A 24,240-nucleotide genomic window follows, 5' to 3' on the forward strand; every position below is an offset into this window, starting at 1 on the left:
CAAATGATATGTTGAGTGCTCCATGTGTCATGGCTCCAGCCTGACAAAAAGATTTATCCGAGATAAAGTGGAAACATTTGTCTTCATTTGCAAGGTAATTGTGCCACGACTCATTAGCAAGCGGCACCACAGCGGATGAGAAGCATAAACTTGAAATTTGACTGGATTATCCTTTTGTGATGAGGCCTAATGATCCAACAGGGTAAATAGCAACGTGCTAATTAGAAATTACACCGGATGATCCCATGCACATGCTGAAACCAGGAATTAACCTGGAATGTGAATTGCGTGAAACACATCTAACCGGTGGTATAATATTTCAAAGGCATGAAATTGAAATCATGTCATTTACAAAGTAGTCCCCAGAAAAGGTTAGATTCTAAGATATATTTAAAAATGTTTCTGTCAAATGCAAATCCAAAGGCATCCATCTGCAAGAGGTCTGCGTTTATGTGTATTTGCCGCCACCTAGAGGACAAAGTTAGCCATTGACTCAGAACAAAACTGAACCACACCTGGGGACATGAACCGATAACTAAATCACGATTGCAAATTGAAATAAGGTAACTCAACATCTGTTATTTAAATATATTAATCACTGAAAGCTCAAACATAATGCCAGTAAGTGATTAGATATTTCATTCAAAGCCGCCAGGGGAAACTAATCCCGGTTTATTTACAGTACATTACATATTGCATCTGCAGTACCTAGTGATAGTATAATTTATTTTTCCGTTAAGATTTTTTTCAAAGGTCACTTAATAATAATGTAATGTAATAATTTAGCGGTAACACAATATCGCGATATTTTGTTGACAGTCGAGAGTTACCAACCTTCAAAAGGAATGGACAGCGGCTTCCGCTTGCGGTCATCCCCGCCATTAATGTTGGTTGCGGCTAGCTCCTCCTGTTAGCAATGTTAACAAACAGGAGTAAAGTTTGTTGGCACGCTACTAGTAAATTTGCAAACCAACTACCAGTTAAGTCTTCTTGATAAATGACGGGTGTGGCAAAATGCAGGTGTGGCATTTTAAGGGGGTGGTGAACACCAACGCTACAAATCAACGTTAGCTGGTCGCTGTTATAGTTTGGCTAGAAATGTTGATACCAATTTGCTAATAATTTAGGGTTGGTTAAACCAAACGTAACAGTTGTAATTTGTGACGTGACATTTCGATAAACGCGACCAATACCCACCAGCGACGGAGAAGCTGCCATTTATTTTTCGCGGTCACATGACGTCATCTGCGTCGACCCTACGTCATTACTTACGTTACGTACGCTTGGTGGCTTGGAGGGGAAGGAAGGAAGGGAGCAAGGAAGGAAACTGGCTGTGCGGGCTGACTCACGGCGCACTGTAGCCCGAGAAAAGCTAGAACTCCTTCCATGAAATCTTTCGGTGGATCATCGAGAGGTTCGGGCAACCATTTCTGCACCCGATACGACGTTCGCCATTGTTGATTTAAGAAGATATGTAGTGAGTTTGTATGTTGTTGTCATCGACAACGAAGCGAGCTACTCCGGTTGCTAAAGCTATCACGCTAACATCTCAACTTTTGAAGGAGTTGTGTCAGATTCGGGGGTCTGCTTGAGAGATATTACGCAACAAACCGGTGTTTCTTCTCGCACCGGGTGGTGGTAGGCGGACGTCATGGCTTCAGATGAGATAGAAAGCGAGGCGACTTTGAAGGGTGTGAGTGACACAAATTTGAACAATAGTCGTCCAGATTTTGGCACGGCCAGGCAGACTCAAAAGAGTATTGGGAACAGACCCACGTCCAGTCCTTCGTCTTCTGGGGTGTCGGGAGAAGTGGACGAGGAGGAGCTGGACGAGCTCCAGCACAGCACGGCGTCCACAGTGGAAAATGGCGAGGAGGCACTTGAAGAGAGTTCAACCAAAACAAGCAGCAGTCCGCAGGAAAGGACGAACCCAGATAATGAACACAACCTTGGTGTTCCGGTGAACCTTCCTCAGCCTGCAGATGGACCCAGTGGAAGGTATTTTGTGACGTGTACAACTAACACGCACAATCTAATGAATACAAAAGCTGTATAAATAGTTTTACCAGTGCACTTTGGCATTAATTGACACTTATTTTTGACTTAGTGTTTTTTGCAATGGAGTGTTTTTTTTTTTTCCATGTTATGTTCCGGATCAAAAAGTAGTTTGACAAGCCGTAAATGGCGCATACCTTGGCTACAGTAATTGTGCTGTGATTCCTTTTAAAGACTTTGTCAACTTTGATTTAAACTGCTGAGTAAGAACTCTCATTGCTATCAGCGTTGATGTTGACTCATTTCAACTACACCCATTTAAAAGTGAGTGATCTGTGCTCAACTAAAACAATCAGCAATGTTTCATCATCACAACCCGCCCGTCCTCTCATGGACCTCATTTTCCAGTACAGATTCTTGTGTAACCATAAGCACTCCAAGCTAAGGACAAATACGCTCAATATTGTCAATTACCGAATGCCCGGCATGCTTGTGCGTCTGGCTTCGCAAGTCGCAGTCATGTATGCGATTATTGCATCAAAGGCAGCACTGTGTAGCAAACGTACAGATGATCAGTATTAGCCAAAGGGATTGTGCTTTCACAGAACTGAGCCTTAAACACCAGCATGAAAGCTTTTCAATGATCTGATTAGGTGGCAAGGAGTAAACTGTAACAGTTGGAGAGACTTCATGATTGTGCAAAGATTAGGGAACGATAGCGTATTATGTAACCAGTAGTATTATGATGGCTCCATTTCTGATCTGAAATGAATCTGAAATCATCTCTAAGCTGTCTGCAACAAGAACTCATCAAGGCACGTTGTGAGCCTCTGCCACATTTCGCAATATCATAATTATGGGACGCAACTCACAATTACGGTTAATCGACACCTCGCAGTTCTCGATTTTATATCTGGTTATGTCAGTGTGTGAGGTGTTGATTACACTATCACCAATTTCTGCTTTTTCTGTTTGAAGCAAACGAAGATGGCTTCTCGGTGTTTGCTCGTATTGAACATATTTGCGTTTTAACGGTGACATCGTGGTGAGCAATGTTGTTGTTTGTTTTCTTCCCCAGCCTGGAGCGCCAGGAATCGGTTGCCACGACAGAGGCTCGATTAAGGATGGAGGGAGTCGAGCTTAAGGAGGAGTGGCAGGACGAGGACTTTCCACGGTAGTATTACGAGCGCCCACACGCAGCCGGAAAAAATACTTAAGCGATTACATTCTGCCCGTTAGGCCTCTACCTGAGGAGGAGGAGGAGCTTGAAGAGGAGTTGTTTGCAGGAGCGTCTGAAGAGGGCGATCCAGGTAAACAAAAGCTTTTGTTGCTGCACCACATCATGAAAGAACAGGAAGCTGCACATTCCTGCAGCATTTATTGAGATACAAGAGATTATAAGAAATGTTTCGTGATGCTCAATTTGTTTTAATGCAATGTTGTCTGGATTATAATTCAATTTTTTTGGCTCCCTATTGATTATTAAAGCGCGACTTCATTGTGTCGCCACAGCGTGTTCTGAGTTGTGGGTGTGGACAATGACACAAAGTAAAATGAACTCATCAAAATGTCAATTGTGTTCATTAAACTCGGTGAACTTTGGATGGGCCTAAGAAATGTTTTATTTCCTGTTCTCAAGAATTCCTGACAGACTCGATCATGCTCATTATTCTCCACGTTTCTTACCACCGGCTATCTAGTGAACCACGGGAAGAAGAAAAAGAAGCTGGCGGCTCCCGATATCAGCCTCACACTCGACCGCAGCGACGGTTCCATTCTTTCCGATGAATTGGATGAAAGTACGGAGCTGGACTTGGACGGCATGGACACGCCTTCCGACAACAGTAATGAGTTTGAATGGGAAGGTAAACGGACCTTTGACATTTCTATTTCCAGTGCGCTGCCCGGTCAACTTTGTCGCCCTTTTTTATTCTGTCCGTGTTTTTCGTCATTGGTTCCCCACCTTTGGTTCAGGAGGGAACTAAAGTGGAGTTAAAATATGCTGTGTTGTTTTTGTCTTTCCACACTGCTGCCTTCCGCTTTTTCACGTGGAAGGATTGTTTCCATTGCCGGCCTTGAAACAGGCCACAGGCCAGCGACAGGTTTCTCGCTCGTGGTAAGGTTCCTTGGAGAGTCCCCAGACCCCACCAATTTATGGTCAATCAAACTTTGCTGTTCAGATTATGTTGTGTCATCACTTTACTTTCCCCCCCCCAAAAAAATCATGAGCCCTTTTGTTGAATTTTTTTTGTGCATGACTTTGCCTTTCTTCCAATTGCATTTGAACAAGTCCATGTAATGCATGTATACATTTCATCCTAAATATTGTCAATTGTTTTTATCGTAATTCAGACGTGCAAGGTATATACAACAGCGTGACTTTTCAGAAAGTCATTCTGGAGGTTTGAAGCCGGTGTAATATCTGCGATGTGCGTAAATCGTTTCACCGTGATTCTCCACGTAATTGATTCTTTGCTTTCCCCACCACTTTCATTTTTCACTGTGACTTGCAAGGATCATCCACTCGTTAATGTCAAAAAAATAAAACAGGAGAGATTTGTTTTGCAATTCAGATGCACCTCGGAGATCCCGATTGATTAGTCTATCGATCAAATGATGATTTATTCCAACCTCGAGGGAATACGAAACGCGCGCTAACCACCTGACGCCGCCTACTTTCCTCTCAGATGATCTCCCCAAGCCCAAAACTACCGAGCTACTAGAAAAGGGCGTGGAGTCGGTCCATCAGTTCTCGGCCTCGGAGGAGAGGGACGAGGGCCGGCGCTGGAGGGTGTTTCGCATCGGAGACCAGGACCACCGAGTGGACATGACGGCCATTGATCCTTACAAGCGCGTTATTAGCCACGGAGGTCAGTGTGGGTCATATTCCACCACAAGTCGCTTGAGCCGTGCCCCAAGTCAGCCGGGATGGATTCCAGCTCAAACCCAAATTGAGATTCCTGAGAATTGACATGTTTTTCTTCTTCAGGTTACTACGGCGATGGCTTGAATGCCATCATTGTGTTCGCCGTGTGCTTCATGCCCGAGAGCAGTCAGCCAAACTACAGATACATCATGGACAATTTGTTCAAGTGAGTATTTTGTTTGCAAACATTTTCCAAGCGTCGTCGCTCACGGTACGAAAACGCTCGCAGGTACGTCATCGGCACGCTGGAGCTCCTGGTGGCCGAGAACTATATGATTGTGTATCTCAACGGGGCCACGTCGCGGAAAAAAATGCCAACCGTCGGCTGGCTCCGGAAATGTTATCAGCAGATTGATAGAAGGTAAGTGGCACTTTAATTAAAAAAGATAATAATTCATTTACCATACGGTTTCCATTCCTGTGTTGCAGGTTAAGGAAGAACTTAAAATCTTTGATCATCGTCCATCCCTCTTGGTTCATTCGCACCCTGCTGGCACTCACAAAACCTTTTATTAGGTAAATGTTGACAAAAGCGCACCTCTTTTGGAAAATGCTTTAACTTCATTTTCTTATTTTGACAGCTCCAAATTTAGTCAAAAACTCAGGTTCGTCTACAGCCTGACGGAGCTCGCAGCGCTAGTCCCGATGGAGTACGTGTCCATTCCGGAGTGTATCAAGCTGTGAGTACTCGCGCATATTCTTGCTTTTCCTCCTCCGTGTTTGAAACAAGCCATGCGCTGTTTCCCTGTCTCAAGATATTCTTTGACCCACCGTGAAAATCCAATACTTTCACAGACGCAATATCGGCAGAAAAAGGCCACATTTATATAACAACATTAGTGAGTGGGAATCAGTTGTGGTCGAGAGGTTGCCTTTCCGGAAAAGGTTTTAGCCAAACTCGATCAGGTGATTATGAATACACAAGAACCACTTTTTTATTTTGGGGTTTTTTAAGGATACTTAAGTGGACCACATACTCCAGAATCTCGACATTGAAAAGATGCAATTTGTTTGAATAAAGCTACATAAAGCATAAAGTTCGATTTCATTGAATCTCAAGAAATGTTTAAAAAAAAAAAAAAGATTTTGGTTTCCTCAGTAATGATGATCAAATCACAAAATGTAAAGGCATTTTCAGATATCGGGACGCAGTATTGACAAATACTGCCAAAACTGTAGTCTTGTTTTATGCCTTACGATCGTTGCAACAATTTTGATCAAATACATTTGCTAATTTCAATGTATGGTTGTTGTGTTTTTTTTTTCCCCCCTCTTTCTCCTCCGAAAACATCATTTCCCTTCCCCTTCCAAAGGTTTGACGAGGAAAAAAATAAGAAAAGCTGTAAAAGGTATCACGTGTTTTTCAACTCGGACTTGGTTGCCTTTCACAAAAACTAACAACTATAAGTTGCACCCCCAGCACCCCCCCCCCCCCCCCCCCCAATAATGAATAGAATAATTTCGTTTTGTATCTCAAACCAATAACATGTCGTTCATCACTATGAAAATGTGTTTTATTCCAAACATCTCTGTGGCACTACCAAGAGGTTTGTGTGTGTTTGTTTTCATTGAAAAGTTTACAATGGGACTTTTTTTTTTTTAAATATTTGGTGGGTTCGACCTTGTTGGCTTAATGGAAGCGGGTGTAGTCACCAAGAAGTAGTTGGACACGGTCACCGTGGTTACACGATAATTGGGCGCTCACATGGTGCACTGAGTGGAGGCCTCACAACTTGTTTGCATGACTCACCGCAAAACCTAACGGTCACAAGCCTCATTCTTGCTTATATGCGCACGTTGATTTCATCTGCACACTTTTGCCGTGAAGGCTTCTCATTTATTTATTTTTTTTTTAATTTGATTTTGGTTGGAAGGGATGTTTGAGGACATCACGTACACTCATTTTGAAACCCAACTTGACCGAAAATGTTGCACACTCCTGATGAACGTGAAGGGGAACAAAATGAGTGAAAACAGGCAATTTGACAGTCAACAAACAAAAACTTTAGATTTTCTTTGCCTCTTCTAGTCACACTGTCTGTTCTGTATGCGCAGGATCGACCAGGAAGCGCAGGGCAAAGTGGAGATGGCCGCCGCCGCCCTTCCCGAGTGATCCTGCCAAAATGCCGAGGAAGAGGACGTTGAAGAATGTTGGAATCGCTGCCACTCTTTGTTTGTGCGTGTTTTGTGTTTTGGGGTGATGTGACTGGAAAAGTGCCTTGTTGACGCGATGCTGCCTCTTAACATTGTGGAACATTTTACGAGTTGCGTGACTTTAAGCAGCTTGCCCTCCCTTTTCGTGCTGTCTAAGAGGTTCATATGACTTGTTTTAATTTACTGCCGCCGTACCGTGTCCAAACGGTTTTCTCTACTTACTGTTGTATCTACTCTCTATTTAAGGCACTCTGTTACATTTGAATCAACGATTGCTGCATGTACTGCTTTATTACGTTGAAATATATATTTATATTCAAAAAGAGGTGACAAAATGAGAGAAAGTAATATATTTTTATTGTTGCTCTGATTTTAAAAGTGCATTTTAGGTCTCTGACCACCCACCCACCTCTCTAACAGGCTTTTTGCACATTTTGATTCAACTGGGAAACCCCCCCCCCCCCCCTCACTTTCCCGGCCAACAAGAATGCAACTTCTGTGGGTCTGAACACCACTTTCTCTATGCCATTGATCAAAACGTTTATTTTTCTATTTCCATAAATTGCCAAACGTTGCCGTTGACATAAGAACATAGCACATAGATAATTTGCAATTTGACCACTAGGCGGCACTGTAATCCATAAATGACTGCACAACATTGACAGTAAAAAAAAAATAAAAATCAAGGCTTTACATAGAAAATGGGTCGCATGGCTGCCTGTGTTTTCAGAATGGTCCATGTAATATTTTCTGAGAAAACCTGGGGAGAATGTTCGTGGGTGTATCTTACAATGTAACGGTTTATTCCATGGACGTTAATTAAATTTGAAAAAAAAAAAGAGCCACTGATTGTGTAATCTGACTAATGAGATGCACTGTACACATATTACTAAACCCATTAAACTAAATGGTCAGAGACAAAAACTAGAGCCTCCATGTGGTTATTATATAGATATGAATACATTTGCTTTGATTAATTGCTTTAATTATTTCACCTACTGATGAACCAGCAAATTAGATTAATGTTGGATTTAACCCTCCCCTTAGTCTTAATTTTATGTAACATTAAAAAAGCCCAAGAGCAAATAATAACACAAAATTTCGTGTCGCATTGATGATCCTTCTATGTGATAACAGGAAATAAATCTCATTCATTTCAAACTAACAAATTTAACATATATAACATCACAATAATTCATAATAATAATGAACGTACATTACAAAATAATCCTGTAGCCATTGCTCTCTGTAGGTGTAAAAAAATAAATCTGAATTTGCGAGAATTTCACATTCCCTAATCATCAACAAAAATAGAAAACTAGACTGATCTTCAAATACTCTGTTTTGACTCACTTTCAGATTAACACTGTATCGACCAACAGTCAAATTACACACCAAATAAATAAACAGAACAAAACGGTATAAAAATGAATCCACAAAATAGCAGGAAATAAACGATGATAGTGGTTAACTCAATTTCAAATGATGCCAAATACTTATTGAACTACATAACCTAAAGCTTTAAAATACAAAATAGACTCCAAGCATCTAATAGCAATGTCGTCCACCATTGGATCAAACTTATTAGCGAGGAGGTGGTGATGTCTTAGGATCCACGCCAGGTCTCCGGCTCCATACACGCAAACCGCTCTTCTATTCTCCCCTCTGCACGGCTCATACGGAGCCCCCTTCCTCACATCCCCTGACAAATAGCTCCATTTGACAATGCGGGCTATGGCGTGCATGTCCGACGTGTCGTATTTGACGTTTGCGGGCATCGATCCGGGCACGGAGGGCATTCGCTGCAAGGTAGCCCACAAATGCTCGTCGGGGCTGTACGTGTCCTTCTCCCACTCCAGTAACCTGTGAACTTCCAGGTCTTGCATCACATGTTCCACAAAGGCCCTACTGACCACAAAGTACGCATTCCCGGTGAACATTGGACTCTGAATGGGAGGTGGGCTTTTCTTCACGTTGGTTCTGATGATGGAGTCGGTGATGTTACAGTGAAACTGCCAACGTTGCATCTTGTAGTCATTCGTGGCTTCTGTTTCCATGCTGTTCCTCCCTTTGAGGATCTTCAAAGCTTGCACCATCTCTCTATTGGTCTTAATTGGAAAGTCCGTCCCGCACGTGTTCAGCAGATACCTCCACCGAACGCGGGATCCCAATAAATCTTCCATGCAGTTCAAATCGGCCTGTACTCGCGACCATGAGGCGTAAACCACATTTTCTAATTTCTTAGCTATGAATACGTTCTCAAAGCAGGAGACGATGGCTTCCACGGCTTTATGGAAGTCCGCTGTGGATTTCCGATCCACGTGCACGCAGTAGATGTTCTGAGGCATGTAAATAGCACGCAGGAGCCGCTCGAACATTTCAATCTGTCCGTGGATCACCATTGAGTATGCGATGGGAAAATCCTTCTCTTCTTCACTCAGAGGAACCATAAAGAAGCCTCTCCGTGTTATATAAGATTGACAATCCTGGGTCGCGTTCAGGTAGAAGTCCTCAGATAACAGAACTTGCCTCCTCCTGGACGATAAAAGGACTTGTAAGTCGGCTTCGCGACCCGCCACGTCTCCCGTGATGATCGCAGAGCAGGCGGGCAGGTCATCCTTGATTTGCTGTGGTATCGTCGGATCAGGGTCCGTTTTCCATCGGACGAGCGAAACAAACAAACCCAAAAGGATGAAGGAAAAAATCCTCGGAAGCCATCGGCCTTTTAAGAACTTGGCCAAAATCCTTTTCTTGTTGGAGATCTTCATTGCCGCTAGCCTTTCCAATCGAAAAACCTTTGGGAGAGGCCACGATGTATTTATCACCTGATGAGAAACTTCTACGCCCAATCGGTTATATCACCGTTGACACAAGGAAAGTAAACACCTTGAAACTGTTAATGTCTAACAAGTACCTTTACAAACTCATTAGACTTGTGATGACTTTGACCCGTACATCCCACCAGCGAGTATTCACTGTAGCTGTCACGATTCGTCCCCGGTTGCATTTATGATGTATGTTACTGTGGTTTCTGTTCACAACAGTTCACTGAGAGCAAAACATCGGGAAAAAAAGTCACTTTTTACTCCTTTGGGTGTCAATATTTTACTCCCGTGTCAATGTTTTACTCCCATATGCCTTCACTAACAAGTTCCATGACAGTATCAAAATGCAGGCACTTTGTACGAGAAAATCAATTCCCCCGCTCAAGAACATCTTTAATCAATTGGAAACGATTATATTGGTTTCTTGCTTTGCTTGTGAATTGTTGTTAGGTAGCGATGTGCGGAAAAACGATCATGTACTAATTCAAGCATTGAGCCGCTCTGTCTTGACGGCTATCATTAAAAATAAATATGCTTCTCTTAGATATCAGCAAATCATTTTTCGAATATAAAATGAAAGTTGTGAAACTGCACTAGACCACCTAATATTAACAAGATAACTTAAAGCGCAACAAACAAATACAAAATGTCACAATTACTTTCCCTCTGCTTGAGCGGCATTCAAAAAACACAAAGTGGCATCGCCAACTAGTGGCCTGCCATACACATTACAGTGTTTTTATGTCATTTTTTTGCAGGTCCATGCGACCATTGTCCTGAATGGTTTTTGGTGGGTCTTTACTAAGACTGGTTGAGACAAGTACTCTCATCTACATTCTGATCCGCGTTGGCGTCATGCTCGTGGATAAAACTGTAACGACGGTACACGGAGCCGCCTCGACTGGTGTACACCACGTCCACCTCGTCGCCGCTGTCCGGTTCGGGGACGCCGTGAGGCATGCTGGGGCCGCCGCTCAGTCTCTCGTAACTCCGCTTCCAGCAAAGCCTCCTCCCGGTTCGGGCCTTCAACAAGGCGAAGGCGAGCAGAGCCAGAGCGAGCGCGGCCAGCAGGGCGACAGGCGCGGCGGCGGTCGACGCGTGATTGAGGACGCTCGAAGACATGTTGTTGTCCGCTACCGGCTCGTCCATTGACTTGGGTTCGGGGGCCTCCACGCACAGACCTACCAAAACGTAAGCGACCCGATCAAAATGGAGAGTGACATCACAAAGTGTGTGTAGTGAACCTGAGCGGTTGTCGCAGACGCAGCAATCTGTGTGGTTCCCCCCCGCCTGGCAGCAGCGGGCACAGCGGCTCTCCACGGCGTGAAGGCCGGAATCTCGGTGACAAGTCAGGCAGTGGTCAGGTCTGGGCCCGCTGCAATGCTTGCACGAGCTGTCACATCCCGCGCAGGTGGCCTACAGCGGCACAAAAGGTGCTTTTTAATTCCAAACGTGGTTTCTAATGAGCATATGCAGTAATCCCTCGTTTATGGTGAATAATAGGTTCCGAAAACCACCTGCGATAAGTGAAATCCGCAAAGTACGGTCACCAACAAGAAGTAATGGGCAGGCTAACGGGTTAGCGGGAAGATGCTAATTCGCGAGCGTGCTAGCACGCGAAAACGGACTTCTAAAGGAATCTAAACGAACATTTGGAGCAATACTACACTGTCCTAAAGGTTAGACGCATGTTTCCTCAATTTAGAAGTTTTATTTTGACTTTGTTTTTTAATTTTGAAAAATAATCCGCGATGTAGTGAAGCCGCGATAAACGAAACGCGAAGTAGCGAGGGATCACTGTATTCATTTCAAGGCGGACATTTTTCTGTCAACCATTTTGTTTGCTGATTTTTTTCCCCCCCAGCCCTACGAAAGAATTTTTGATAGATCTTTGGATAGATGAATGTTGTTTCTATTCATTTCAATAGGGAAAGTTCATTTGAGTTTTGAGTTGCAAGCAGGAACAAATTCGCTGGTAATCAAACACAGATGAAGAACGACGACAATATCGTGCCATAAAATCGTCCGTGTTTAAACAACATTCTGTTTGCTGCAAACCTTTTCAGTGAAGTATTTCCCCTCCTCGCAGCGTGGATAGCAGACTTTGTCCTTTAGCGTGCTGCCATTGTCGCACGTCACACAGCTCTGAGGTGAGGCGTCTGCCAAGAACAAACATGGTTGACGAAGAAAATGGCGGCGATTGTTGTCGCTTGACGGTCACCTGCGCAGGTGTGGCAACTGATGTGACACTGCAGGCACACGTCGTCCAGTCGGTAGAAACGCTGTGGGCAGCGCTCCACGCACAGCTTGGTGCCTCGCACCTCCAGGAGGGGAGGCAGGCAGGCCCGGCAGGATTCGGGCCCGGGACCTGAGCACATCTCACACGAGTGGTGGCATTTCTCACAACGGGAGCCCGCTTGGTAGTACCTGCAGGAAGAGGAACAAGAGATGACGTCTCGATACAAAGTCAATATTCGAGTTGCCGTCGGGCCTGGTACCCTGTGGGACAATGGCGGACGCAGAGATGAAGGAGGCGCAGGGATCTCGGGGAACACGTGAGGCAGTCTCTGGGCGAGGACCCCGTGCAGGTGGCGCACACGTGATCGCACGGCAAACACAAGCCCAGCTGGGTTCCGTCCGCCTCCTGCCCGCTGGTGTACGTACCGACAGGACATTCGCTCACGCAGGTCCTGTCTGTAAAACAACCCGCAGACACGCCTCGCTTTATTCTCCTCTCAAGGACAATCAATGACATTGTCCCTTTCTATTTTTTATTGTGGCCATGAAACAATTACATTATTGCACCGCTTGATATACTTTGCACATTTATTTATTATATATTTACTTTTTAATTCGTCGGATTGGCCCACCTATAGTAAATAAAGTAGTAGAAAATCAAAAATTAAAACACTTTTTTTTAAAATAAAATAAATAAATAAATCTGTTGTTATTTCTCAAAATGTGTCTTCAATATGTATGTATGTCCAATATGTCAGGAAAAGATGATGTGCTTTAAAGTACTCTAAAACTTTAAACCACTTTTGATGAGAAGAGATGAACACTAATGGAAGCTCACTGTGCAGGTATCGGGGGACAGCGCACGTCAGGCATTCATCTTTGCCGAGCCCCTCGCAGGAGTAGCAGTGGTGGTGGCAGCCCATACAGGTAAACTGGTCGTCGTGCAGGAAGGTCCTCGGCGGGCAGTCGCTATCCCCGGTCACGCCGCACAGCAAAGTGTTGGGGTCCAGGACCAGGCCTCGTTCACATTGGGTGCACTGGTCGGGGTCCGGACCGGAGCAGCTCACGCACGTCTGGTGGCACTCTGCACATCCGACAAACCCGCTCAGGAAAGTGCTTGCTTTTGTATTCGTGGTGTTGATTTCACCTTGGCACTCGGTGGCCGCAGCTTCATAGTAGGTGCCAGTCGGGCACTCTTTTGAGCATGCGCCCTTATAAAGTTTGGGACTGAACGTGGAGCAGGTCTCGCAGTCATCCGCCAAAGGCCCGGAACAGCTGGCACAGGTGGGGTGGCACAGAGCGCAACGCCCCTCCTCCATGTCCTCGTAGTAGCCCGTGGGACAATTGGCCTTACAGGCGCCGTTCAGCATCAGATACAAGAAGCTGCACTCTGGAGGGATATGGAAAAGCAACGCTAGCCTTTTCTGAAATATTTAAAATATTTATCATCTCAAATATTTCATATAAAATAAATGCAAAATATAATATTAAAAAAAACATTTAAAATAAGATATAAAAAATATTTAAATATGTCTATCCATAAATTGAAACTCACTGAAGCAGGTTCTGTCATCTGAGCAAATATCGCAATGAGGGGGGCAGCGCCTGCAGGTGGCGTCATCTGCAGGGTAAGCGCCCAGAGAACAGTTGAGGCCGCACACACCGCCCTCCAAGTAGTGGCCGTCTGCACACGACAGACACTTTGTACTGGCCCCTTCACATGTCAGGCAGGAATCGTCGCAGGGGCTGCACCATCCCTCTGCTGTCTCCCAGTAACCTCTGGAAAAAAAATCAATTGATTTTATTGATGCATTTCTCGGCATTCACACACAACGACTACAGGAATTGCCATTTGTGATAAAAGTGCAGCTTACTCCGGGCAATTTGACCAGCACCTCCCCTGGTGGAGAAAAAGCTTCAAGCCACCTTTGGAACAGTCGACGCAGTTATCGCTCGAGCCCACGCAGGCCTCGCAATTTGGCGAGCAGTTTTCGCACAGCTGAGTGGCCGAGTTAGCGTAGGAGCCGGGGGGACACTGCATCACGCAAGAACTTTCCTGGTCCAGGAAATAGTCTGTGACATCACAATGCAGTGAGTTGCTTCGTGTGTGAATTGGACCGGGCGGCTGGAGGTGTTTGTACCTTTAAAACACGAAGAGCAATCCAGCGCCCGTGGGCCGAAGCAGGTCTTGCAGGAGACATCGCATGTGTGACATTTACTGGACTCAGCTAGAATGAAAACACACGAATCACATGAAAGCAGGCTGTGATATTATTGCAGCACAAAAGAATAAAATGCTTGCCTGAGTGCATTTTGATTGACAAATCAAATTTTGCTCATTCAAGATGATTCCTGAACGCTTCAACAATTTCAATAAAGTATAAATTTAACAATATGTTTATTGTTCAGCATGCAGTTGTTTAGAATGGAGACGTTTTTCACTTTGTAGCCAAATGTGATAACAATAGCGTGCTTGAAAATGACATAACTGGTGCTTGAAATGTGGCAAAGATCGCCATGCTTTCTGAAAATGCTTCACTAAATCGCCTCTTGACTGAGCGGTAGCGATTTGCGGAGGTGTGCCGTGAACTCAAAGGTCCCTTGAGAGGATTCAAAGGTGTGTCAGCTCTAAGCATCCACTCTGCTCAAGCATCGGCGAACGAAGCTGTCAAACAGCAGGTCATCATCAAATACGAGTGTTGATCTTCACGAGTTGGAGAAATTCGCCATGTTCAAGATTGCAAATTAGCCTCACCGTCAAAGTAGTGTCCCAGTGGACAGTTTGCCAAAGGGCACTGCCCGTGAAGAGGAGCGTTACCCGAGAGACAGAGGTCACAGTCTGTTGACCGAGGCCCGTGGCATGATTGGCAGGAGCTGTGGCAAGGCTCACAGCGCCACCCGGTGGTGTCTCTGAAGGTTTGTTGGGGGCACAGTTTCACACATTCGCCTCCTGTCATTGGCAGAAGTAAAAAGTCTTGACAAGTGATCCATCTCAAGATAATCTGAGGTGAAAAATAGTGGGTAGAAAAAGTCTACACACCCCTGTTATAAGGCCCGTTTTTGTATCGAGACCAAGATTATATATATTTTCGAATCTTTGATTTGTTTGATTTGCACACAGGATTTGCAATTCAAATGAAGACAAACGACATACCAACGAACGACTCCCATAAATTGCCTGCAAAAACACTCGTAGTGCCACTACTGACCCGGGAGCATAATAAAGAAAAGATCAAAGTGCGGTACCATTTAGGAAGTAATCTGGCTGGCAAGCGAGGCAGTGTGCATCACTTGTGCAGTCTGTGCACGGCATGGGGCAGGGCAGACACACACCCCTGCCCGGCTCCTCATACGTGCTCTGGGGGCAGTGCTTACGACAGCGGTGCCTGAAACTGTCAAAGGAAAAAGTTAATAAACAACTTGAGTGGAATGCCAATCACAATATTTACCCGTATTAAATCATACAACTTGGCTAATAATTATCGACAAAACTCAACTTGGCTTTTTTTATGCCAATATGTTGAGCTATTGTGACATTTTCAATGGGCCTTTCAAAGTGTCACCATAGAAGAAGATGAATGTTGATACAGTCGAGTCCAGCCCCCTTGAAATGACACAAGAGGAATGATAAAGCATCCACCACACCCGCCGCTGTATGGCTTCATACGACAGCAGACGAAAACACAATGCCGACAGATTTTCCTCATACATATTCTCCTTCAGAAAGTTCATTAGCATTTATTTGCAGCTCAGAGCCACGGGGAATCATTAACCTGTCTTCCGTGTCCCCTGAGGGCCGTTGTGAGTTATTAAACATGAGCCAAATGTCCTGCAAAAGTCAAGACGTGCACCGAAGATGTCACACGGCAAATCCACGGGGTGGCTTTTGCCACCTTCCCTAATGAGAGCGGAACCCAGGCTGTAATCTCCGTGGTGTTGCCGTGACGCTGGGATGCATTGGCTTTTTGAGAAGGAACAGCTGGAGGCGCCACATAGTATCAATCAAGTCACGCACAATAGCATCTGGCGCAGATCTCCGCAAACGCACCACTTGAGAAACTGCGGGATGTTTGAGGATCCCTCTGTGCAAATATTAGAATCTCCATTCCGCCAGGGCACGTCGACATTACCCGAGCAACAACACCCCCTCCCCTTTTCTCTTTTATTTATGTCTAAGTGAAGTAAAACATGCTGCAGATGCACCATCATGTTAACCTTCAGGATATGAAGCAAACCTGCTGAGTGTTGTCTAAGTAAATCCTTATTTCCTTAGAGAGGAAGCTAAATGTCAATAAATACCAAACATCCATCAAGGTTTTTGGTTTTTTTTTTTCAAAGTGAGGCTACTCCTGCAGACAGACTCATTATTTTCCCATTAGTGCCTCACGCCACAAAAGGAGAAATATATGGTTATGGACTCAACTTTTTTTTTTTTATTGAGCGCTTTAAAAACAAAAGCTCAGTTGACATTCACAAGCTGTGTAAAAGTTAGCATTTAAAATATATTTTTTAAATATTCCCCTTTAACAGCAAATGGGCAGCTTGAGTGCCTGGTCAACTATCAAGTTGGAATCTTTTCGCACTCTTTGCATACGCCTACTCTTATTTGTTTGAAGCACAACCCACCTCCGAGCGCCACTCCGGCTCAGGTAACAGAGTCTCTTTCTGAATACGATGTAACCTGACTCATACAATGCCAGAAAAAGGGTCAGAAGCAAACAATAAGAGGTCTGTTTGAGTTCCCCAAATTGTGATCCATGCCAAGTGTCGGTTTACCGCTCAGAGTAAAAGTCCATCGACACCAAAGTCACATTCTTATTCAAGCATCTTGTTAGACTGTAACACTTTTTGAATCACATGTCAAATAATCTGATGTTTACATCTCGTCAAGGTGAGCGCGGGAAGAAAATGTCACTCGTTGCCAGATAAAATGAATGGGAGATTAAAAACTTACAGGAAGTAACCTTGAGAGCAACTGCTGCAAACCTCAGGGTCTTCTGTTAAAAAAAATAACATAAAAATTAAAAAAAAGATTACCAATGACAGATGAAATGAATACAACTACCTGTTGAGCATGTTTTGCAGCCCATCTCACAGTCAATACAATCGCCTGTATCGGGATCCTGTACTTGTCCTGGAAGACAGAGCCATATCAATCTGACATTTTGCGACATTCTCTGCAATTACATTTTATCTATATTTGGATTCTGTCCTTTGTATCACATTTAAGCAACAGTGATGTTCTTTCTGTTGTTTTGTTCTCAGATTTATCAACAGTAAAAGATTCGGTGTCCTGTTTACCTATATCACATGCGAGTGCCGTTTGGCACAGCCCGTTGTGGAGTTTGTAGCGTTCGCGACATTTGGCGCAAACGTTGCCATCTGTGCACAGTTCACAATTGGCTATGCAGGGCAAGCAGGCATAGCGACCTCTGTCAGGATACAGTCCGCGCGGGCAGTGCGTCCGACAACGACCTTGGTGGAGGAAACGTTCCTGTCCGTTTTCATCTGAAGGAAGAAAACAAAAACAAAGAAAGCTACTAATGCATTTTCCTTTTCAGGAAGGAGCTATTTCTGACTCTCATCCAGTTGACATATATTAATCTCGCAGTGGGGTTAGCGAAAACTGATTTTGGGCCTGGTTGTGACCCTTGAGGCATCCCTTGATTATTATCTGTAAAAGTGGAGAACAGAGTGGCCACAAACTGCACCTGCTTTTTGAAACTCCTCCACCGCCCAACATGCATGCACACACACGTGACAGCTCCAAAACAATGGCGAGTGACTTTTTATGCTCTTTGAAATACAACATCAAAGCTGCTGTGTAATACTGCAAGGCAGTGCTCTGATTTACAGACACTGGTTGCAAAACACACAAATGTGCGCCCATACCACAAATGTGCATGTTCGCGTGTGGCAGGAAGGGTAAACCCGGTGAACCGTGCAAGTAATTCTAGCCAAAGGGGATATTTTCTCCTTTCCCTCGGATTAACAAAGAGCCCATTCTAACACGATCGGATTACACCAAAGAAGTAGAAGAAAAATGATCACACCAACATTTTTTTAACTATGTCAACAGTCCCTCTGTGAGTGGAGTTGCTAGAAAAAAACACCCCTGGTTGTTTTAATAAGGTTAAATGTTAAACTACAAACCACTTTGGTATGCATCCATTTTGTACAAATACTATTCGTTAAATGCAAAATACAAAAACACTTAGATTCTCTATTGAATCAATAAAACGATTCATCCATTTGAAAAACATGTGAAATTTAATCACGCAGTCGAGAGTGTATGATTTTCAATGTTCCAAGCATGATATCCGTTCACTCACCCACTCCACAGGTTGTGCACTCAAAAAGCTCATGACCTAAGCACTCGGAGCAGGTGGGATGGCAGAGGACGCACTGACTCTTCAGCACAAACTGTCCCCTCGGGCAGGATGACGGAGCTCTGCAGCCGACGAGAGCGACGAAGACGAACGGGATCGCACCGATCGCGAGGGACCTCATGGCTGGGGCTGCAGCGACTGCAAAGTGAAGAGGAGGCAGCAGTGCCGCGACTGACTCGCACCGACGCAGTGTCCGTCCGTGCATGCAGCGAGTCAAACACCCGGACTCAACACCAGCCCACTCGTGCCCTAACTTGCTCGACCAGTTCGCTGGAAAGTGGGCAAATTGTCAGTGTGCAGGAGAAGATTGCATAGCGAGAATGATAGATGGATAGATAGATAGATAGATAGATAGATAGATAGATAGATAGATAGATAGATAGATAGATAGATAGATAGATAGATAGATAGATAGATAGATAGATAGATAGATAGATAGATAGATAGATAGATAGATAGATAGATAGATAGATAGATAGATAGATAGATAGATAGATAGATAGATAGATAGATAGATAGATAGATAGATAGATAGATAGATAGATAGATAGATAGATAGATAGATAGATAGATAGATAGATAGATAGATAAACATTTCCAAAGTATGTATTCAATCTACTATGCGCGTGTTGTAATAATCTGACCTGGATTTATTCCAAAGTAAAATCTAGGTCGCACCCGGTTTGTTGAGATTTACGGATGTAAATTAGAGGGATTCTGTGGTTTACCCTGCTGTGGCTATTTATTTATTTATTTATTTATTTATTTATTTATTTATTTATGAAACCCGATAGCAACTCGAGTAAAACAATTGTTAAAAGGAGGTAGCCTATACCTTAACTAAAACAAACTCGGGTGATTATGCCTAAAAAAGGTGGCACAAGAACAAAGAAATTAGTTTATCACGTTCTACATGGTTTAGAGAAGGATTACCTGCCTCCAGCGTTTAGGTTTAATGACTAAAAACAATTTAAATATACGTATGTAAATGTATCGCAAGCTCGGTAATTTAGTTGGGAATGGTTTGGAAGTCCAAAGTTAAGATTTATTTATTTATTTATTTATTTATTTATTTATTTATTTATTTATTTATTTATTTATTTATTTATTTATTTATTTATTTATTTATTACTCAGGCGCCACAGCGGCCTCTTGTGGGGTTTTAGGGCCTCACTCATATCGAGCGCGCGCGTGCCCGCCCGATGCGTGCGTGCTCCCGACACCGGCAGCCTACGTCACGCGTCAGTCGGAGGGGGCGTGTCTTATCTTCACTGCAGCGGAGGAAAATGACATGGGGATGAGCGAGCGGGCGCGAGAGAGAAAGACACCAAGAGGCGGGAGGGAGACGGCCAGCCAGGAATTAACGGTTCGCCAAGAGGTCTGGACTGAAAACATTACGATGGGGACCAATGATTGACGGCAGAACGGTAAGAAACACTCGAGTTTTCAGGGGTGGGGGGGTTCCCCTCTCTCAGCGCGACAGGCCCCGCTGGTTCGGTGTCGAACACAATAGGTTAGCACTGCGGACAGGTGCACCTGTCTTCATGATGTGCGTCGAACTTTAGCAACGGTTTAGCTTTTATTTTGACGCTCGAGGCGCCAACAATCCGAGGCCAGACATCACGACGTCGTGATACAACCGGCGGCGGCGGCGAAGAGTTAAACACTGTCAACATGGATGTGAGGCTATGTGCTTAGTCGCAAATAGCTTTGACATACACGTGACAGCCAGCCGGCTGTAATTTGGGATGGTGGCTGCTGGCCCGTTTTATAACCAGTTGACAATTAGCTCACTCAACCTGCCTACGGAATATGAATTGCACTTTTTTTTCTGGGACAGACGCTTCAATATGGTGATTATCTGTATCATATATGCTTTACCAGTGTAACATAGTGGCTTTAATGTGCTTCGGGTGTGATCTACTTCATGTTTTTTTGCCGTCTCCCGTCAATGAATACCTTCAGGTATGACGAAGCCACTATTTTGTTTGAGTGTATGCGAGCCTGTGTGTGTTCCTTTTTTTTTGTCCATCACTTGAGTGGGGCAAACAGTCCAATGAACAACCTCTTATTCCTTCTGTTTACAACCTATCAATCCCACTCTAACATGTTTTCTTGAAGAGAAGCTCAAAGCCAAGGGCAGCCTGTGGGTGCCAGGCTAAGCCGTACCATGCCGTCTCCTACAGGAGCCTTCGGTGAAGAGAGGGCACTTGGCACCCGATCAGTTACGACTGTGAATTGTGTTCCTGTCAGTGACATTTAAGCTACACGAAATCAGAACAGAGATGACGGTCGGTATTGAAGTCCGCTGGACTTTCATGTCGCTCATGGCAGCGTTCGGACAATGACCGGTGACATTCCTTTACAAACATCCCTGCCAACTGAACACCATTACCTTAGAAAATAATTCCCCCATTATGATCTGTAATTTATTTAAAAAAAGAAGAACAAGGAAGCTTTGGTTCCCATAATAAAAAAACACCTGACCCCTGTGGCTTTCCGCCAGGACTAAAATCTGCAAACTTTAGTTCCTCAGAGGAGATGAAATAAGTCAAGAGCCTCATGTAATCACGGTCCAATCACCACCCTTCTTTAAAGTGGACTTTGTTCTTGAGACATCCCTACAGGTGGTGAGGCCATGTCAAGTGTCTTCTTTCACATGGAGGTCATCTAGAGGCCGCTGAGTGGCTCTCTTCACAATGTTAGGCAGCCTGTTTATAAGATGGAAGTACAAACATTTTTTTTGTGTGTGGGTGTGTGCACGCTCCCAGGCTCCCCCAACACTATCACCACACAGTGGGATATTTTTAACCAACAAGATCTGTATAAGCCAAAACTGTAAGTAAATAATGCACCTTTTAAGTGTGGCAGTTTTCATGAGGGCAGTCGGTGAATGGGGTCAGCAAGCAGCTTCGTGTTTTTATGGTCCAATCAAAGATGATACAGAAGATGATTTTCTTTCCTATTCATTCATGCCAAGTTCTGTTTGAATTCCAAACGTGTGAAATGATCTAAAAATCCAGGGAGCACTTAAAAAAATCCAACTTGTCTGATGATAATGTGGATTTAAATGGATATCAAGCTGTTTTAACAAGACTGCTTCACCAGAGCTTCATGTGCTGTCGCTTCCTGCGTGGCTTTGACATTTTGATGAATTCATAACAGGCTTTAGTGTGATATTTATCATGGAATAGTGTCCTGGCAGACTCCCGAGCCTCATTAAAGGCGCATCTCTGCGCTATGTAGACGTTGACCTGTGCTATTATTATGTATGGCTGTTAATGGTTTATGGTGTTTTAATTAACATAACACACGCGATGATGATCTACGGGGATTTTTATGTCTGCCAAAGCAAACAGAGCATGGTCGCACCAGAGACCCTTTGGTGGCTCAATTCAGATTCATGAAAAGCCACAGAAGGTCATTTTGCTTCACTCTCAAAAGGAGGTCAGACCTCCTTTTCCTCGGCAAAAAAAAGAAAGAAAAACCTTCCTGGAAACTCTCCATTTTGTCTGTCAGTTCCTTTCGACTGAAGCAGGCTCAAATCAGTTGTTCAGCTGTTGCTCCTTCTCAATCTTAAAGCAAAGGCGCTGCTCTCTGCGGCTGTCTTCATCGGACGCTTATCAGACAAATGAATGACGTATTGATGAGTAAAGGCACCAACGATGCACTTTTTCAATCCGCCGTTAATACTGCGCCAACTTGTCTCTGTCAAGAGCCGAAACAAAGAAGGGAGGAAATTGGAAATGACTTTTAGTCGGAACCGCGTTTTCATATTGTCGCGACATTGACGTCCAAGAACAATCACGATCGTGTATTATTTCAAAATAACAACACACCTTCTTTAAGAAACTAAGGACGAGCTTGACTCTTGGCCCCAGTTGTGCAGAAGTGACACCGGGTTGGAAAGGGCCCAGTCCTGAAAGCAGCTTTGGGTCTCCGTGATAGCAGAGCTGGAGGGCCTGACATTTAAAGGGGGGTTATGATCTCCTCCTGTGGCGCTCCGCAACCGCCGCTTTTGTTTTTGCTCCGACGTTACGCACGCGGCCGAGCCCAACGTTTGACTTCGATCGGAACATACCTCAAATATTCCTGTTCGGACAAAACAAGTCCGTGTGCGCTCGCTCTTGCTGCGCTGGCAGTGTGCAGCGTGGCAATGAGATGGAAAGTGACATTATTGCCTCCTGCAGCATTTCTCACCCAGCATGTGGAGCACGGGGAGTCTAGACTTTGTAAAGCAGGGGGGGGGGGCATCGGTGTCACATCTGTGTAATGATATTTGCAAATGCATCAAAACGACCGCGGCCTCCTGGCTGCTGCGTTTGCAGAGGAACACCCCTCCTGGCCCGGAGCCGATAAGCAGCTAAGCTAGCCGTCTGGGTGACTCCTCCTCATTTCCCCCCTCACAGCAACATTTTTTGCATTTCGAGGAGATCGTGGGGATGAATAAAGCGTTTTATCGAATCCATCCAACGCAGTATTATTCAAACAATAATACGAGTACAGCCGATTTGAAAATGGAGTATAACTAGAAGGTGTTAGCGCCGGCCTACGTGTTCGGCTCATATATGTTCCTATCATGGAAGCGAAGGCGCTCAAGTCCAGTTTACCTCCCACCTGCCGCATTTCTGCGTCGCTCGTGGGTGACTATTACCTCACGCCGCAACGGTGTCTTGGACACGTATGAGCGGGACGTGTGCAAAAACAGCGTCTCCATGTAACATGTCAGTTGCCGAGTTTGCTGTTTTTATTTGTACCTGCAACGCAAGTGAACCTAATGGGGAGCAGATGAAAACGTTAGCAATGTTATGACTACACTGGTGAATAAGATGTGATGTCATGCTGTTTACCCAAGTGTGGGGCTCCTCAGCTCCAAGCGCTAGTTGGCTGCTAGGTCCGATATTTGCCACACTGTTTCTAAATAAAGCACTTGGATTATAAAAACGCCATCCAACTCGCTAACATACTGTGCCGCGGATTGATCTTGAAAATATAACAAGCATGGTGTAACTTGACTCATTTCTCACTACATGAAGTCATTTAATGAGTTGAAGGCCGAAACTTCCAACTCAAGAACAAACTCGCGCCTCTTTCGCAATCCAAATAAACTGTAATCACATGTGCAACCTTTGCGTTCACAATGAATGATGCACGATGGATATTTTTGGATTCAATATGAGAAGTACGACACCGACTCTTCCGACACTTGCCAGAAATCTTTGCTGAGAGGTTGACGTGAGGTGTTGCTGCCCAAGTTTGAAATCTCCCAGCAACGTTCCTGAAAAGGCAGCTGCTTTAGTATTTGGCTTTGAAATAAAAAGAATACATTTTTGGAACAGTTAAGTTACATTAGCACCCATCTAGTCACCGTCTCTGCTTTTTTGCAACATCAGCACGTTGCCACATTGTTGTCTATAAGCAAAGATGCTAAGGCTCGGTTTGCACTTATTTCACACATGCGTCTGCATTTTATCTCTTTGCCATTTTGACGCTGTCACTGTTTGAGTTGAGGCTTTGTGAGCGGAATGGCTCTTTTCGGAATGTGATTTTCAAAGGCAAAGGAACTCCCCGTTCTCTCAATATTACTCAAATGACGGTAAGTAGAAGAAATCTCATGATCTGACTCAGATCCAAGTAATGCGCTCGCTCAGTTGCGTTTGGTGTCTTCAAACTGGACTCAATCACAGTATGTTCTTCAGTTTCAGTGGATGAC

The 24,240-nt window shown here is 44.3% G+C and overlaps 4 protein-coding genes and 1 long non-coding RNA gene across 25 annotated transcripts in view; 2 read left to right on the forward strand and 3 right to left on the reverse strand.

The window, feature by feature from the left end:
• LOC148397036 (uncharacterized) overlaps nt 1–1,269 on the reverse strand; it is a 58,524-nt gene extending 57,255 nt beyond the window's left edge. For all 9 annotated transcript variants that reach the window (XR_015858998.1, XR_015859005.1, XR_015859000.1 and 6 more), the window contains exons 1-2: nt 1,198–1,269; nt 835–907 (exon numbers count right to left, since the gene is read on the reverse strand). This is a non-coding gene — a long non-coding RNA (uncharacterized LOC148397036). The remainder of the gene's footprint in view (nt 1–834; nt 908–1,197) is intronic.
• bnip2 (BCL2 interacting protein 2) lies at nt 855–7,777 on the forward strand. Of its 4 annotated transcripts, XM_088378338.1 has the most exons (12): nt 855–1,998; nt 3,074–3,169; nt 3,235–3,305; nt 3,696–3,860; nt 4,683–4,865; nt 4,985–5,087; nt 5,151–5,282; nt 5,351–5,437; nt 5,503–5,601; nt 6,235–6,270; nt 6,794–6,898; nt 6,977–7,777. In XM_088378338.1, the coding sequence occupies exons 1-12, from the start codon at nt 1,652–1,654 to the stop codon at nt 7,032–7,034; spliced, it is 1,482 nt and encodes a 493-aa protein (XP_088234464.1). In that variant the 5' UTR covers nt 855–1,651; the 3' UTR covers nt 7,035–7,777. The 4 variants fall into 4 exon arrangements, with proteins under 4 accessions (XP_088234464.1, XP_088234466.1, XP_088234465.1 ...); XM_088378340.1 differs by lacking the exons at nt 6,794–6,898; nt 6,977–7,777 and adding an exon at nt 6,467–6,754; XM_088378339.1 differs by lacking the exon at nt 6,794–6,898 and having other exon boundaries at nt 856–1,998.
• Nucleotides 7,558–10,144, reverse strand: gcnt3 (glucosaminyl (N-acetyl) transferase 3, mucin type). The gene has a single exon (XM_088378342.1). It carries the CDS (start codon nt 9,841–9,843, stop codon nt 8,572–8,574), a length of 1,272 nt encoding a protein of 423 aa, XP_088234468.1. The 5' UTR covers nt 9,844–10,144; the 3' UTR covers nt 7,558–8,571.
• Nucleotides 10,145–10,276: 132 nt separating this feature from the next.
• LOC148397041 (uncharacterized) lies at nt 10,277–18,695 on the reverse strand. The gene is made up of 16 exons (XM_088378337.1): nt 18,471–18,695; nt 17,440–17,646; nt 17,204–17,272; nt 17,093–17,135; nt 15,385–15,530; nt 14,894–15,088; nt 14,280–14,366; nt 14,013–14,211; nt 13,694–13,917; nt 13,286–13,528; nt 12,977–13,222; nt 12,399–12,594; nt 12,122–12,327; nt 11,959–12,059; nt 11,145–11,316; nt 10,277–11,081 (listed from the first exon to the last, which is right to left on the reverse strand). Exons 1-16 carry the CDS (start codon nt 18,646–18,648, stop codon nt 10,702–10,704), a joined length of 2,892 nt encoding a protein of 963 aa, XP_088234463.1. The 5' UTR covers nt 18,649–18,695; the 3' UTR covers nt 10,277–10,701.
• Nucleotides 18,696–19,789: 1,094 nt separating this feature from the next.
• Nucleotides 19,790–24,240, forward strand: part of otud7a (OTU deubiquitinase 7A) — a 38,283-nt gene continuing 33,832 nt past the window's right edge. For 9 of the 10 annotated variants that reach the window (XR_015858850.1, XR_015858851.1, XR_015858853.1 and 6 more), the window contains exon 1: nt 19,790–19,954. The gene's annotated coding sequence lies outside the window, so the exon portion shown is untranslated. Of the gene's footprint in view, nt 19,955–23,997; nt 24,124–24,240 lie in introns of those variants that run through there. The other variant, XM_088377584.1, reaches the window with a different exon arrangement.

The sequence above is a fragment of the Syngnathus floridae genome, chromosome 6 (assembly GCF_059516105.1).
Source record: "Syngnathus floridae isolate MCC-2025c chromosome 6, RoL_Sflo_1.0, whole genome shotgun sequence".
Lineage (NCBI taxonomy): Eukaryota > Metazoa > Chordata > Actinopteri > Syngnathiformes > Syngnathidae > Syngnathus > Syngnathus floridae.

Coding starts and splice junctions, on each gene's coding strand:
- LOC148397041 (XM_088378337.1), bottom strand. CDS start 18,648: ATGAGGTCCCTCGCGATCGGTGCGATCCCGTTCGTCTTCGTCGCTCTC. Junction 17,136..17,203: donor CTGCAAAACATGCTCAACAG/GTAGTTGTATTC, acceptor TTTTTTTAACAG/AAGACCCTGAGGTTTGCAGC. Junction 11,082..11,144: donor CGTCTGCGACAACCGCTCAG/GTTCACTACACA, acceptor ACGTTTTGGTAG/GTCTGTGCGTGGAGGCCCCC.
- bnip2 (XM_088378338.1), top strand. CDS start 1,652: ATGGCTTCAGATGAGATAGAAAGCGAGGCGACTTTGAAGGGTGTGAGT. Junction 1,999..3,073: donor GCAGATGGACCCAGTGGAAG/GTATTTTGTGAC, acceptor TTTCTTCCCCAG/CCTGGAGCGCCAGGAATCGG. Junction 5,283..5,350: donor TATCAGCAGATTGATAGAAG/GTAAGTGGCACT, acceptor CCTGTGTTGCAG/GTTAAGGAAGAACTTAAAAT.
- gcnt3 (XM_088378342.1), bottom strand. CDS start 9,843: ATGAAGATCTCCAACAAGAAAAGGATTTTGGCCAAGTTCTTAAAAGGC.